This window comes from Passer montanus, unplaced genomic scaffold, assembly GCF_014805655.1.
Source record: "Passer montanus isolate IOZ18808 unplaced genomic scaffold, ASM1480565v1 scaffold23, whole genome shotgun sequence".
Taxonomy (NCBI): domain Eukaryota; kingdom Metazoa; phylum Chordata; class Aves; order Passeriformes; family Passeridae; genus Passer; species Passer montanus.
The window spans coordinates 9,780,670-9,795,028 of NW_024366926.1; the positions used below are offsets into that span (position 1 = coordinate 9,780,670).

The window sequence follows — 14,359 nt, forward strand, 5'->3', positions numbered from 1 at the left end:
CGTCCCATGTTTCTCTAGTATGCAACGTTAGAGCGAGGGATTTTTTTTTTAACGAGGAAAAAAAAGAGCCAGCATTTATTTGCATTGCAAAAGTACTACCCCGCGTTGCCAGAGAACGAAATCCAGTGTCAACTATCAGTCAATCATTGCAGACTAGTTGCTACTGCGCAGCTTGACTCAGTAAATAAAAAAATCCAGACAGAACTGTATGCCGTATATTTTACTCCCATGAAATAAAACACATTTTTTTCATGTTTGCTGAAAAGTAAAACAATAATATTGTACGAAATGTTATACACAGGGCATGTTTTACATTGCAATATCAGAAACATCATTGCATCCACCAGAGGTACTATTCTAAAACTGATATTCACACAATTTTTTTAATAATTATATGTTAGAAACATACAGTGTCGCATTTAGTATATACATTCCCTTGCTCGCAAGCGAAAAAATCCTAATCGCTTCTGTGTAACATGCTTTATTTTAAAGCCTAACCTTTTAAAAACACTGTTGTGATATTACTAACAACTGCTTTTATAAAATTAATTTGACATTTCGATATATATACATCCTTTCAGTCATTTTTATGTTAACAATGCTAAACTTAAAAAATAACAAGCTTATAGTAACATTAAAATGTCATGTCATATCCAGTCATACATTTGTCCATATATATATATATATATATGTCCTTGTAACTGTTGAAACACTCTTAGTGAAAGAAAGATCTCCGAATCTGTAGGAGGTCCTTTGAAAACAAAGGAACTATCTTATTTCAGTGGTTTCCTCTTTTTTTTTTCCTCCTCTCTCTCTTTCTCTCTCTCTTCCTCTCTGCCTCTGATTTTTCCTCCTTTCTCTTTCTCTCTAGTGCCCATTACTTTCTAGTGAAATTCTCAGTCTCTGCGGGAAATGGGGAGGGATTCCCACGCAGTTTCCTACTTGGATGTTTCACACGGGTCTGTCCACCGCGTACTGGCAAGCGCTCAAGTTGGAAGCTGGGTTCTGCACACTGGCATAGCCAAAACTGGAGTGCTGCTTGGCTTTAAGTCTCAGACTCGCCAAGCTCGAGTTACATGTGTCCCTATAAACATACGGAGGTGTTGGAGGAGCATAAGGACAGGCTGGCGTTGGCACTGCAGAATTCAGGGAGGGATTGCTCAAGTTGTTCAAGTTATTCAGGCTGTTGAGGCTGGAGCCGGGCACCCCGGTGACTGCAGAAGGTACCATGCTTGAAGACATACTCATGGAGGATATGGAGTTTGGAGGGGAGAACATGCTCTGAGAAGACAGAGGGTTGACATTCATGGAGTTGAAAAAAGGAAAGCTTTTGGTGGAGAGGGAAGCGGAGGTGAGGCCCTTGGCTGCCCAGTTGTTGTACGAGTAGCCGGGGTACATGTCATCGTAGGGCTGCATGAGGCCGTTAAACTGCGGACCGAAGCCGTTTTTGCAAAGCTCGGCTTGCTGGTTCCTTTCTCTCTTTCTCCATTTGGCTCTGCGGTTCTTGAACCAAACCTTTGGAAACGGGGGGAGAGGGAGGGAGGGAGATGCGAGTTAGTCAGGAATCACCACCACCACCACCACTGCAGCCCTTTGCAGATTCTCGGGGCAACAGCCGAGCCTGTCCGTATAGAAGTTATATATAAAAATTTGTACGAATGTATACGTATATATGTGTGAATATATCTCCATGTATAGGTTCACCTCCTCCTCTCTGGAGCCCTGTGCTGGGCCGGGGTGTGCTGCCGAGACACCCGAGCATCCTCGGGGCCGCTGGGGTTTATCAAGGCAGATTCGTGGCCGCATAATTCCACCCTCACCACGGCCCCCCGCTCCCCCTCCCNNNNCCCCCCCCATAATTTGTGATGCTCTCATTCGTGCCACAGAGACTAACGCTTCCTTCTTATTCTCTCCCTTTTCTCCTGCCCCCCACCTCTTAATTTCTCTTTTGGGTTTTTTTCCCCCTCCTTTCTCTCTTGGCTTTCTCTGTACTGAAACCACCCAGGAAAAATACAAAAGTGCAAAAGCGAGAGTAAAACGCCTGGAAACCCGTGGAATATTTAAGGCAATGGTACGGGAAAGGAGAGGGAAGCCAGCAACTAATAAATCCTTGCTTCAGTTTGTTAAAGTTACAAGTTCCTCTGGCGTGAGAGCTTCCAGAACCGAAAACGATTTTCTAAACAAACACGTTTGACTGCTCTTTGGAGGGGGGAAGAATAGGAAAAAAAAAAAAGAAAATGAAAAAGAAAAGAAAAAAAAAAGAAGAAAAATCACCATTTAACAATGTGCTAAATGAGATCTAAGGGACCCTCCCCGTGCAGACAATGGGAAAAGCGTGCCCTTTCCCAATCCACATCTGGGTGTCTGACCCGTCGGGCAGCCGCCAGCAGCCGCCTTACCGTGTGTATTGAAACCACCCCGGGGTGTTTGTGGTAACCCCCACCCTGGTCGCGCTGGGCGGCGGCCGCCCGGGCGCACCACGGGGCCGGGCCCGTCTGGAGGCCCCGCGCGGACCGATACAAAAACTTCCGCGGAAGCCGCTCCGCGACCGACAGCGCTGCGGGAAGACACCGGGCTCGGCCGGGCCCCGCTCCCTCCGCGGGGCTGCCCCGGCCCCAACACCGCCGGCCCCGCTCGCTGCCGCCCCCGGTTCTCTCTGTCTCGCTTTCCTCAAGCGACCACGCGGAGAGGATTTATGTGCGGTTTCCGAAAATCTGAAGGTTCGGCCCGTTTATAGGCTTCTTTGTGTGTGTGTGTGTGTGTGTGTTGGGGTTTGTAGTTTTTCTTTTTTTCCCCCCGCGCGGTATTTGCCGGCGAGCAGGATCCGGCCGCGGTATCTCTGCAGCGCCGCGATGGTCCCATAAATCTCAGAGGGGGGTAGAGGGTGGAGAGAGACGCTCGTCGAATTGTGAAACCCAAAGAAATAGAAAATGCAAGGAAGGGCACGTTGGGAGTGCCTCGGAGTGAAGCAAAAGCTCTTGTGTATTTTACATCTTTTTCTCATTAGAGACAGCGCAGGTTGCAGCCTGTTCCAAGTTGTTTTCTTGGCTAATGTTTTTATTAGCGTTTCGATCAAAAGGAGAGAGACGCATTGCACGGTGAGGGCAAAACGTGCAGCAAACCATATTTCAGAGACACTGAGAGAAATCCCAATCTGTCTCGCTTTGACAGAAATGTCCTGCTCTGTTCTCCTTTTGTGCAAAGGCTCTGGAGTTTACATACAAGCCGAAATCGAAAGCAGCTGCAAACATTTCAGCCCTCCTTCCCTTTCCCAGCCCACCCTGACCCCCGCTGCTCCGAGCCGGGGTGCCGTGTCAGGACTTACCCTAACCCTGGCCTCGGTGAGGTTGGTCCAGACGGCGATCTCCTCCCGGGTGGACATGTCCGGGTAGCGATTCCGCTGGAAGGTGGCCTCCAGCTCCTGCAACTGCTGGCTGGTGAAGTGCGTCCGCTGCCGCCGCTGCCTCTTCTTCTTGGAGGGGTCCTCGGGCCCCGCATCCTCATTCTTGCTCTGTTGGCTCTTATCCTTCTCTGTAAGTGGGGGAAACAACCAAAAAACAAGGCGGAAAACGAGGGCGCCTCAGCCTCCTCAGCCTCCTCTCCAGCGGCTGGGGAAAAGCGTGTCCCCAGCGCTGCTGGATCCCGCAGACTGCCCCGAACGCGACTCGATGCTGTAATGATTAACCCGCGCCGGCCTCCCGCCGCCGCGGCTCCTCCGCGCCCCGCGGGCACCCACGGGCAGCTCCTCCCGGTGGAGCAGCCGCTGCCGGGGCAGCGGGACAGAGCCGCCTCTCCGCAGGCAAGCTTTCTGCCTGTGTGCATCCGTATCATTCTGCCGTCTGCATACACGTAATTCGTTTTATTTGCTCACCTACACCCGTTGTTATTCGCCCGCCTATAACAATATTCTTTGTCGGTATATCCCCCTATTTGTCCGTCTGTATCGAGATTACTCGCCCGTGAAATCCCACGTTATTTGCCGATCTGTATCCATGTAACTCGCCTATCAGTATACATGCTACTCGCCTATCCTCACACATGTCATTATCTTCCTCTACGCCGACACACAGACACCGCACGCGAAAAACCACAAAACGCATCTCGGCTCGGGTGCGGGACGCTCCCGGCCAGAGGCGCGGCGGCGCATCGCGGTCCGCGGGGCTGCCAGCCGGGCCGGAGCAGGACAGGGCTGCGGGGCGCCCGTCGGGCTGGGGTCCCTGCCTCTCACCCCCTCTTACCTGCGGCCTCGGGGCTGGAGGTGTCGGAGATGGTGTGCACCTCCAGCCGGTGCTTGGCAGACTCCAGGGAGGAACGCGCCTGCCCCGGCGCCAGCGCCGTCGCCATGGCCAGCGCGGGCTGGTGGTGATGGCAGGATGATGAAGAGGAGGAGGAGGAGGAAGGTGAGGAGGAGCACAGCTTATTCCCGGCTCCCAGGCGCTCCAGGCTTAACGGGTCCTTCATGCAGTTCATCGGCAAAAGGACGCCAAAGTCTACGTGCGCGCCTGGGGGGTCGATAGGAGAAGGTGTGCGTGTGTCTGTAGGTGTCGGTACGTGTAGGAGGGTCCGCGCAGCGCCCCCTCCGCGGACGCGGAGCAGCCCCGCGGCTCCGGGGGTCAGGGCTGCCGGCCGGGGAGCCGCTCCGGGGCGAGCGACGTTCGACTAGAGCCCGGGAGGCACGGCGAGCCTCGAAGCCCCCGCCGCCCGGGGGGGCGAGGCGGCGGCGACAGGAGAGCGGGCGAGTCCGGTCCTGTAAGAGCCGTCACGGCGACACGGCAGCTCCCCGGCCGGCGGCCCCCCGCCCGCGCGGCCCTGCGCGCCCCGCGCCGCCCCCCGCGCTCTCCCGGTGATGGGCACAGCCGCCCCCCGGAAAACCTCCGCCCGGTGTGCCCCGCGGCGCTACCGCGCCTGGAGAGCCCGGCCTCCAGGGCCGCCGGCTCACGGGGCACCCCGTCGGAGCGGCTCCGAGCGCGTCCGCTCCGCGCCTCGCCGCGCTCCCGGACCTGCGGCGGTGAGGAGCGGGGAGCTCGGCACTGCCAGAGCCGCTGCAGTAGGGTGGAGGAAAGCCCGATTCCCTCCTCATGGACGGGGTGGAAAACAAGCGGGACGGGGGCGCGGCCGGTTAGACGGCAGACCTTGTGCTGGTAACAGCGACAATTAAACACAAACGACAACAACCTCCCCTCTGCGACACAGCTACAGAAAGCTTCACACCGCGCTCGGAGGCCCCCGAGCTCTTCTACTCCCCGCGCTCTCCGGCTTTCTGCCCTTCCTCTGCCCACACTAAAGGCGGGGTACACGAGGGAAAAATCCCTTCCTTGGTTCCACCATTCCCGCCCCTTCCCTGCAACAGGGTTCCCAAAAGCTAGCCCCCAAGGAGGCTTTTCCAGCCCGGTTTTACCACTTACTTGCACAGTAATCCGCGGGACCATTCCTGGACCGGGAGGGTCCATCCCGCGCCCCCGGGACGCCCGGAGCAGCCCACGAACCCGAGCCCACGCAAGCCGTTTACAGAATGTGGCCAAGTCCCACACCGGGCCACAAACTTCTCAAACCCCTCTCCGAGGTTTGGGGACAGGATTTGACCCCTCGCCCGGGCAGTGGCAGTAGAGGGACGGGCTACACTGTCCCGCAATCCCCACTCGTGGGACCGCTTATGGCGCCGGAATGAGGCTGCCGTGGTGCCGTCTCTCGCAGGAAGGAGGTGCGGGGCTTTTCACGCGCGACTAAGGCGGGGACAGGTTGCCCTACCATGCTGGTCAGGTCCTCCTGGGGCAGAGGAATCTGTCCCCGAGCCCTAGCCCGCAGAGCCGACACTGGCCCAGCGGAGCTGTGGCCGTCTTAGGGATGGGATTCCGAAGTAGCCCAGGAGCAGAAAATGCAGGTTTGCGTCGCTATCTTCAATTTATCTGGCTGGTCACTGGTATTGAAAAGTTACCGAAAGCTTCCCCTTGATGTGGCCCTACACATCCACATCCCAGCGCCCAAACTTTTCTGTGTCCTACTCCCATCCCGTCCGCCACACCCCACCCCCACCTCTCTCAAGGGTCTTCCTTAGTCGCTGATTCTCGTTCGAGGTACGTATCATCCATCGCAATCTTAGTTATCGCTAAATTATACATATTACTTTCGCAGCCTGTTAGTAAAGAAGGTTAAATTAATTTACATTCTGCTCATTATCTGGTGTTTAAATGACGTGTTTTTATCCCTGAGATTTGGCAAGGAATCTCTTTCCTCAGACCCCACAGCGTTTCGATGGAGACAATGCTCTTACATTTGTAGTGGATTTTAATCTGATAAGACTCTAATTTGCTTAAGTCTTTTAAATAGGGGGTTTAAAATGATTCTAGCCGTTTTCTTATTGAATTTCCTCTAATTCCCCCAAGATCATAAAGTATATGTGTAAAGTAAATATTTCCTCCCTTTGCACCGGCAGCAGATGACCTATAACTAAGTCAATATGAATCCAGCTCCATTCTGCACAATTTGTTTACCAATCATATCCCAGTTCCTTCTTAACCTCTCGCTACCTCTGTGGTCCCGCACCTAGAACCGCCCCCCCGGCCTTTCCCCGTGGCGGGACCGTGCCAAAATCGCGGGCAGGGGGCTGCCCCAGCCCTGGCCAAGCGGGCGCGGCCTCGGCCCCTCAGCGAGGGGCACTTGGCGGGGGGCGCTGCCCCTCTCCAGCCCCACGTCGGGGTGAAAACAAGTGTGCAAAGCCCTGGGGTGGGGTAGCCAGAGGGAGAGGTGATACAGAGGTATCTCCTCCTTCCCACCCTTTTTTTATTTTCAGACGGAGCAATGCATCCCTGTCTTGGATGACACCCATCACCTTTTTTTTTTTTTTGCATTAATTTATTTTTAGTCATTTTGGGGCAGTGCTGGCTTCTTCCTCCGCGACTCGAAGCCAGAAGTGCTTTCGCCCGTGCGGGGCGCAGAGTGCTTGTTTCGCGCTTTATGCCCGCGCAGGGCGAGCGCCGGTGCCCGCCGTGCCCGCCAGCCGCAGCCGCGCTGTCTCGGGACGTTTGACGGGGCGCGTTCCCCCAGAGAACGGGGAGAGGAGGAGGAGGGCCCGGCCACCGCACCGCCCTATCGCGTCTTCCCTCGCTCCAGCCCCGCGTCCCACGGCCACAGGCGTGACAGACCCTCCAGCCGTCCCCGCGCCCCGAAAAGGAGCGCACAACACTGGCCCGGGCCCCGGCAGCCCAAAGGGAGAGGCTGTCGGCATTTCCTTACGTGCCTTTGATTAAAACTCCCCCATCCCGGGCAGGAGGGGAGCTACCACACAGCATTAGTTGTCATGGTGACCATAAATCACGTAAATCCAAAAATACCCACCTATAATCTGAGATGAAGCTTTTATTTCCCAAGTGAAATAATATTTTAAAAGCTGTCAGCCAACCGAAAAACAACCTAATTGTAGTCACCCAGGTAATATATTAGCGGTAAAGGTTTCAATTAAAATGTCAAGTGTTTAAATTTTCTTTCTTTTTTTTTTTTTTTTTTTTTCTGGTGGAAGTTCCCAGCGCCTCTCGGGTCCGGGTCCTGGCCATGAAGCCACCCCCGCCAGCTCGCTCGCGTACCGACCATCCGCGCCTGCTGCGTGTGGCTGCCATCACCAAAGAAAACCCCAAAACTATTTTGGGAATTGCTCTCTTTCCTTTTCGCCCTGAACTGAAGGGCCCTGCGGGGACGCTCCCGGCGCCCCGATGGACTGGGAGACGTCCGCCGCCTACGAAAAATGGGGAATCGGTGATGGTCCCCGCTCCGCATCACCTCATCACCTTTTTAATTTCATGAGAGTTTTGGTGGTTTTTTTTTTTTTTTTTTTTTTCCCGTGTTTGTTTGCTTGGTTGATTGGTTGGGGGGTTTTTGGTGTGTGTGTGTCTCTCTCTTTTTTTTTTTTTTTTTTTCCCGTGTTTGTTTGCTTGGTTGATTGGTTGGGGGGTTTTTTGGTGTGTGTGTGTCTCTTTTTTTTTTTTTTTTTAGTTTTTTTTTTTTAGTTTTTCCACTCTGTTTTTTGAGTTTATTTGGGATGCCCGGTGCCCGCCCCGGTGCCGCAAGCAGGAGGGCCGAGAGCAGGGCCGGGAGCTGAGCGGCTCTGTTGGGGATGCCGGAGGGTGGCCAGACCTACTGCGGGTATTTATTTTCCCACTTTTCCTTTATCGCCTCTTTGTTTCTAGGCGTAATACTCCCCTAAATGGATAAATTGGTTCTTATGTAGAGCCTCCAACTAGTCCTGTTGTCTTTTACCTTTGGCTTGTTGTCTTTCGCCTATCTCGGATTACCGGGTATTCTCCTCGATGAAGAGCCATTAATTACCCATTCAGTCAATATTAGGAAGACTACAGAGCTTTTTACATAGGATTAAGAAGACATCAGATTGTTCCGTTAGTATATTCCTGCTCACGAAAAAGCTTTCGTTATACATTTAGTTTTCCCTGGAGTGAGGCTAACAACTGCTGCATATATTATTCTCAGACGCCAACCGCGGAGGGGGAAAATTCTATAAGCGAAGCGCAATAAATAACTTCTAATTTGCGCTTGGCGGGGGGTGCGGAGCGGGGCGCGCACCTTCCGAGGCGCCGCGCAGGGGCAGCGCACCAGCGAAGGGCTTGCGCCCTGGACTGGCAACGTCCCGGCTCCGCGGCTCGGGTCACAATTCCGGGGACAAATTTGGCCACGCCGTGTGGAGGGGAGGGTGCCGCTCGGCTCTGCCTGGCGGCCCAGCGGCGGCAGCGATGCTCCGGCTCCGCCTCGCCCCCCCGCGCTCGCTCGTTCCCTCCCGCGGGGCAGAGCCTGCGCGCCCACCTCGGCCCGGGGCTCAAAAAAGGCACCGGCGACCTTTGCTTTGCACACTGCAGTGTCTCCAGCCGGTCTGATTGGAAAGCTGAATCAGCGTTAGGTTTTTAACTTTTTGTTTTTGAAAAGAATGTTCAGTTACATTCAGAATAGTCAGACCAAATTTCTTCTTTTTTTTTCTTTTTTTTTTTTTTTTTTTTTTTTTTTTTTTTTTGATAGTATTGGAACAATCAATTTGGAATGCTGAATGGTGGTACAAGACGGAATGTAATTTCAACATTTTATGCTGGAAGATGCTGTTTCAGCAATACCCAGATTATCAATTACAGGGAAGGATTCCTTAAGTAGAATTCACAGACCTAACAAATCGTATAGATTATATATATATACACGTACACACAAACACCTTAAGCATCCTTTCACCCTGCATAAAAATTACTCAAACAAACCCACCACCGACAACCATTTACAAGTGCTGTGGGTCTGCTGAAGCATGTGCTGAAGTTTTCCTAATTTTGTGGGACTGGTCACCCAGCAGCAATTTTCCTGTCTCTCTGAAGAAATCTGACACCCGGCGGGCTGCGTTTGACACTCTAGGCTGCAATAATATTTTCATACTTTCCCATTTTCCTTTCCTCGGCATGGCCTCGGACTCGTTTCTTCTGGAACAGCCCTCCCGCTCTGCGCCCCATTCCCCGCGGGAAGCCGGCATGCCGTGTAGTTTTGGAGGGTCTCCTACTGAATTTCGTTTCCTCCTTTCGCAGAACCATCGATTTGACAAAACAGTCTCATGTTTTGCTCTTAATGCCAGTGGTTCTAGTTAGCGATCGTTCTCCTCGTGGCCACCGACGGTGCCTATCTCGCGAAATTACCTCACCGCCCTCGTAATTTCCAAAGCTGAAATGTGACAGAGAGGGGTCCCCAATCACCCCTGCTTCCTTCCCCGCCTCCCCCCAGCCAGCCCCAAGCATCAGACTTCTTGCAAGCTAAATACCAAAGCATGACATCCTTACGGTCAGGTAAGACAAAAATCAACGAGTACCGCGCGGGTTTAAGCAAATCAAAACCAAGACCCAACAAACCCCGCCGGTACCACGAGAAAACACCCTTGATTTCTACGATTTACAGCAAGTCGCCCGAGCAGCTCAGGGCGTCTCGGGACTTGCCATTATCCGTCGCAGGGACTGAGGCAGCACACAGGGTTCATCCCCATATCTGCAGGAATATATTCCCATATCGGCAGGGATATATCCGTATCCGAGGTCGTCGCGCTTCCCTTCCCCGTAAATGGGAGCGTTTTAATGGTCAGGCAATACCGCCGTTGCTTCTTGGACTCGGACGTATGTTTTAATTAATGGCATTAAAGGTGTTTAGATAGCAATTTCCCCTACAGCCCGGCGAGTAAAAATCAGACCGGCTGGTACGGTAACAAGGCAGGAAATTTTGCGTGTACTACAATAATCCAGGTTCATAATTGATGTTTAAGAAAATAACCATTTGTTTCTCGGCAGAGGAAGTTAAAGTTACCGTGTCAGGGAGCATATGTGGATATTACTTTTATAAATACTTAGTCGAATAAAGCTGACTTGGAAGGGCTCATAAATTTATTATATCAGAAAGGTCCCCACTTTCCCATTAGATCGTGCTAAGGGCTTTGATTAAGACCACCTGTTCATCGGAAAGAAAAGGCAGGGGAGGGTAAAAAGGCCTTTCTTATTTGCAAACCATATATAAAGCAATGTCACCCTTCCTTTCCACATTATTTAACACTTATTACTGGCCGAGGAAAAAAGTGCCAGACTCTAGTAAAGCCTATTTGTGCACAATTTAATATCGTGTATGTTTCCGGGATTAAAAATTATCGGTTCGTAATACTTTGGCGTTTGGAATTACCCCGGATTTTGCTCGCTAACCTTCCTTTAGCTTAAGCGTTTCTTCTTCTAGGGGTTTTGATGTCCAGCTAGCAAATCCTGCCTAAAGTCCCCGGGGGCGGGTGGACTCGAGAAGGGGATGTGGCCTCTCCTGAAATCATTGGATGTTATTTGAGAAATAGAGAGCTGTTTGGCCAAACAGGGTTAATACAGTATTCTTACAAGGAAGTGTTTAACCACGAGACCAGGAATACGTGCATTATTAATTCACTCTAGTTTCCTGTATTATTAATTCAGGTTAATGTATTTTATTTAAACAAAATTACGTTTATCTTGGATTAAACAGTCTCTCGAAATACAGAGCGCTTGTTTTCTTCTTTGTAATATGTTTGCATTGCTGTTTTTCTTTACCACCCCTCGGGCTCGCCTGTCAGACCCCCTGAAAAGGGCAGGGGAAGAGAGACAGGAGCTCGCTCTGCTGCAGACGGAGCCCTGTGGGGGTGCCTACCTCTGGGGGCAGGAGAGGGCTGGCGGCTTGTTTACGGCGAGGGGGTGGTGTCAAAAAATAGAAAATAAAAATAAATACGAGAGCGACGCTGCGGCTGTCTAAACGGCGCGCTGACAGCCATGCTTTTTTTGGGGGACACGCGCTGGAGGCGGGAGGCGCTGCGCGGCCGCAGCCGCGGGAGTGCGCGCACCCCCTTTCCTTCCCCTTTCCCTTCCCTCTCCCGCGGCCGCGCACCTCCCGGCGCAAGCGGCGCCCGGCGCGCCGCCGTTGGACAGCAGAGGGCGCCCTGGCGCCGCGCAGGCGGGCCCGGCTNCGCCCCGCAGCGCGCCCGCGGAGCCGCGCGGAGCCGCCGCCGCTTGCCACTGGCGCTGGGGGCGGCCGCCGGACCGGACACCGCTCTGCCGGCGAGCTCCGTGCGGCCCTCCCGCTCATCTCCCCGTTAGATGTCCGCCTGCGGAATAGAGACACTCGACGGCGGCGGGCTGCACGCCTGGGGACGGGGACACGGCGCAGGGGCGCAGGGGAGAGGTGACTGGGTGGTCAGCGCCCGACGCTGCGCGGCCCTTCGCGGAGGTGACGCCGCTTCCCCGGGCCCGGCCCGCCTGGCTGCCCACCCGCGCACCGCTCCGCACGGCAGCGGGGCCGCTGTGCCCCCGGCCCGGCGGGCCGGGGTGTCTCTTACCTAGCTGAACACAGGCGGAGACAAGTTTGCGGCAGTTGGACTCCATTACCCGTTATCTGCAAAAGATGAATTGTTTTAAAACAATTACTTTGGGATTGAAAGATACATGCAAAAACCCGAAACACAGCCGCCCCGGGAGCTACGTCGCAACGACGGGGGCTGAATGGCGCATCTTTTCCAGGGATACGCGCAGTGTCCCCTGTCCTTGCCTCAGCCTCAGGTCCCACCAAAGTCACACCACAGGACAGGCGCAAACACCCGTGGCTGTTTCCCAGCCCGTCGAACCCTCCGGCCTCCTTGCACCTCTAATTATTTGGGCACGCGTAGGAGAGTCCCCTAACCTCGTCGCCGTGCTCAGCCGTGGGACAGGCCGACCCCGGTGGCAGGGGTGCCGTGGGACAGTAGGGACCAGCAGCCGCTCCCCCACCGCGGCGGAAGTTGCGCGGCAGCGGCTGCGCCTCCGCGCTCCCCGGCCGCCACCGCCGCCTCCCTCTATCTGAGAGGTCAGGCAGTAAAATCACAGGATTAGTGCCTGATTGAGATGTCTGTTCGTGAGATATTACAAAATTCATTATCACAGCTCTCTACTAACTCGATATGAAGTAACACAGATGGGATTTTATTAGTCCAGGCTTCAAATGTTTACTTATGATAATTTCGAGGGAAATTTGCATGTCACCATCATTTCGGTAATCTTTCTTCTTCTTCTTCGCTTCTTTTTTAATGTCTGGACCGGGCGCATTATTAGCTGGTGCTTAGAAATCCGGCAGCCTGGAGCCGAGGCATGTTTGGGATGAGCAGCGCCAGACACAGCACCCACCGAGAAGGGCCCCGAGGCTCCGGCCCTTCCACCCTCCACCGGGCAAGCAGGATAAAGCCGTCAAAAAAGGAGAGGAAAGCAAAAAGAAAAAAAAAAAAAAAAAGACCAAAAAAAAAGAAAAAAAAAAAAAAAAAAAAAAAAAAAAAAAAAGAAAAAAAAGAAAAAAAGTGGGGAAAGGAAAGGGGAAGGTGCGGTTTTTATGATTCCTCGTGGTCGTGTCGTGACATGGCGATTTATATTCCCAGATGAATGACGCCAGGGAGGAACTCCGCTCCCTCCAGCAGCCGGGCCTAGCACACGAGCAGTGCCTAAATTAATCGCGAAGGCGATTAAGAGAACCTTAATTCTTCGCCGATGGTCCTTATTTCGGGATCGGTCTCCGTCAGGATTAGTCCTGCGTGACAAATGCCCTCCCCCGCGGCCTGCCTCTATGGCTGATTTATCTCACGAGTGGAGACACACGGCTCCCCCCACGCACACTCCCCGACACCGAGGGGAAGTTTTTCCTCTCTACTGAAATGCCGGTCTCCTCGGAGAAAAGTGCCTTTTTCGAAGGGATTATTATTATTCCTTCCTCACCCGTATTGCTCCTTCCCTTTCTCCTCTCCGTATCCTCTTAATTTTCGTTGCAAGGCACATCGCAGCACGGGGCCAAGTGGAGCGTTTTCCTATTGTCTCCAGCCCGGCGACACAAACGAAAGCAACTCCACTTGCTTGTCCACTTCCCTTTCTCCGAGTACTCAGATTTAAATACCTCCGCACCTCTGCGCGCCCACAGCCCCAGCAAACGCACCAGCCGTGCGACCTTGCCTTTCTCCACGGCCGGGCCCTCTCAGCAGCAACCTGCTCGGAGCAGCTGCAGGGCGCGGACAGGAAAACAGGAATATTTTTTTTCTTTATAGGTATCTATCACTGTTATTTCGGGGAAAAAAAAATTAAAAATCTACAATCCCCAAAAAACTGGAGTCGCCTGGCAAGGATCTCACCGCCCGAAATGCTGCGGTCCGTGATTTTGGCGGGAGGCTTTCCGCCAGAGGCCCGCGGCCGCTGGCTCTCAAACGAAAGGGGGGTTCGTGCGGGGCCTACCCCTCCGCGGTGCCCGCGGGGCAGCCCTGCCCCGCCGTTCTCCGCTGGCGGTGCCGGTGGGAGACCCCGCGGCCGGCTCGGCAGACCCGCCCGCATCGCTTTCGGGCAGCCCGAGCCCGTGCCGGCGCCGCTGCCGCCCCCCGCCCGGGTCCGCGTCTCCGCGGCAGGAAGGCGCTGCCTGCGCGGCCGGTTCCTCGGCGCCCTCCATGGGCAGTGGGACCAGCACGGCGGGCGAACGGCGCGGGGGCAGCGCTGCTTCCCTCGCCGGCAGCGCCGCGGGACGGGCCGCAGCCGCCCGGGAGGACATCAGCAACCCGAGCCCGCAGGACCCTGCCCGGCCGGCCCGCGGTCCCGCTGCTCGTCCTGGGGTGCGCAGAGCCCGGACCTGCCGCGTTCGTAGCCCCGCGCCCGTGCCGCCGATATCCCCCGAGCCTCCCGCACTCACCGGGGCCGGTTGCGCTGCCCGCCCCGCTCTCTCGCTGCTGGTGCCTGTGGCTGGCGGGGGCGGCGGGGCCGCGCCGGGCTCCTGCGCTGGCTGCGGGGCCGCGGAGCCGCCGCTGGCTCCCTCCTTCCCCGGCCCTCCCGCGCCCCCG

At 54.5% G+C, this 14,359-nt stretch overlaps 1 protein-coding gene across 2 annotated transcripts; it reads right to left on the reverse strand.

Moving 5' to 3' along the window:
- Positions 1–208: 208 nt before the first annotated feature.
- PITX2 (paired like homeodomain 2) lies at positions 209–14,345 on the reverse strand. 2 transcript variants are annotated; one of them, XM_039710758.1, is made up of 5 exons: positions 14,212–14,345; positions 11,861–11,916; positions 4,239–4,502; positions 3,326–3,531; positions 209–1,515 (listed from the first exon to the last, which is right to left on the reverse strand). In XM_039710758.1, the coding sequence occupies exons 2-5, from the start codon at positions 11,904–11,906 to the stop codon at positions 952–954; spliced, it is 1,080 nt and encodes a 359-aa protein (XP_039566692.1). In that variant the 5' UTR covers positions 11,907–11,916; positions 14,212–14,345; the 3' UTR covers positions 209–951. The 2 variants fall into 2 exon arrangements, with proteins under 2 accessions (XP_039566692.1, XP_039566693.1); XM_039710759.1 differs by lacking the exon at positions 4,239–4,502 and having other exon boundaries at positions 225–1,515.
- Between the last annotated feature and the right edge of the window lie 14 nt (positions 14,346–14,359).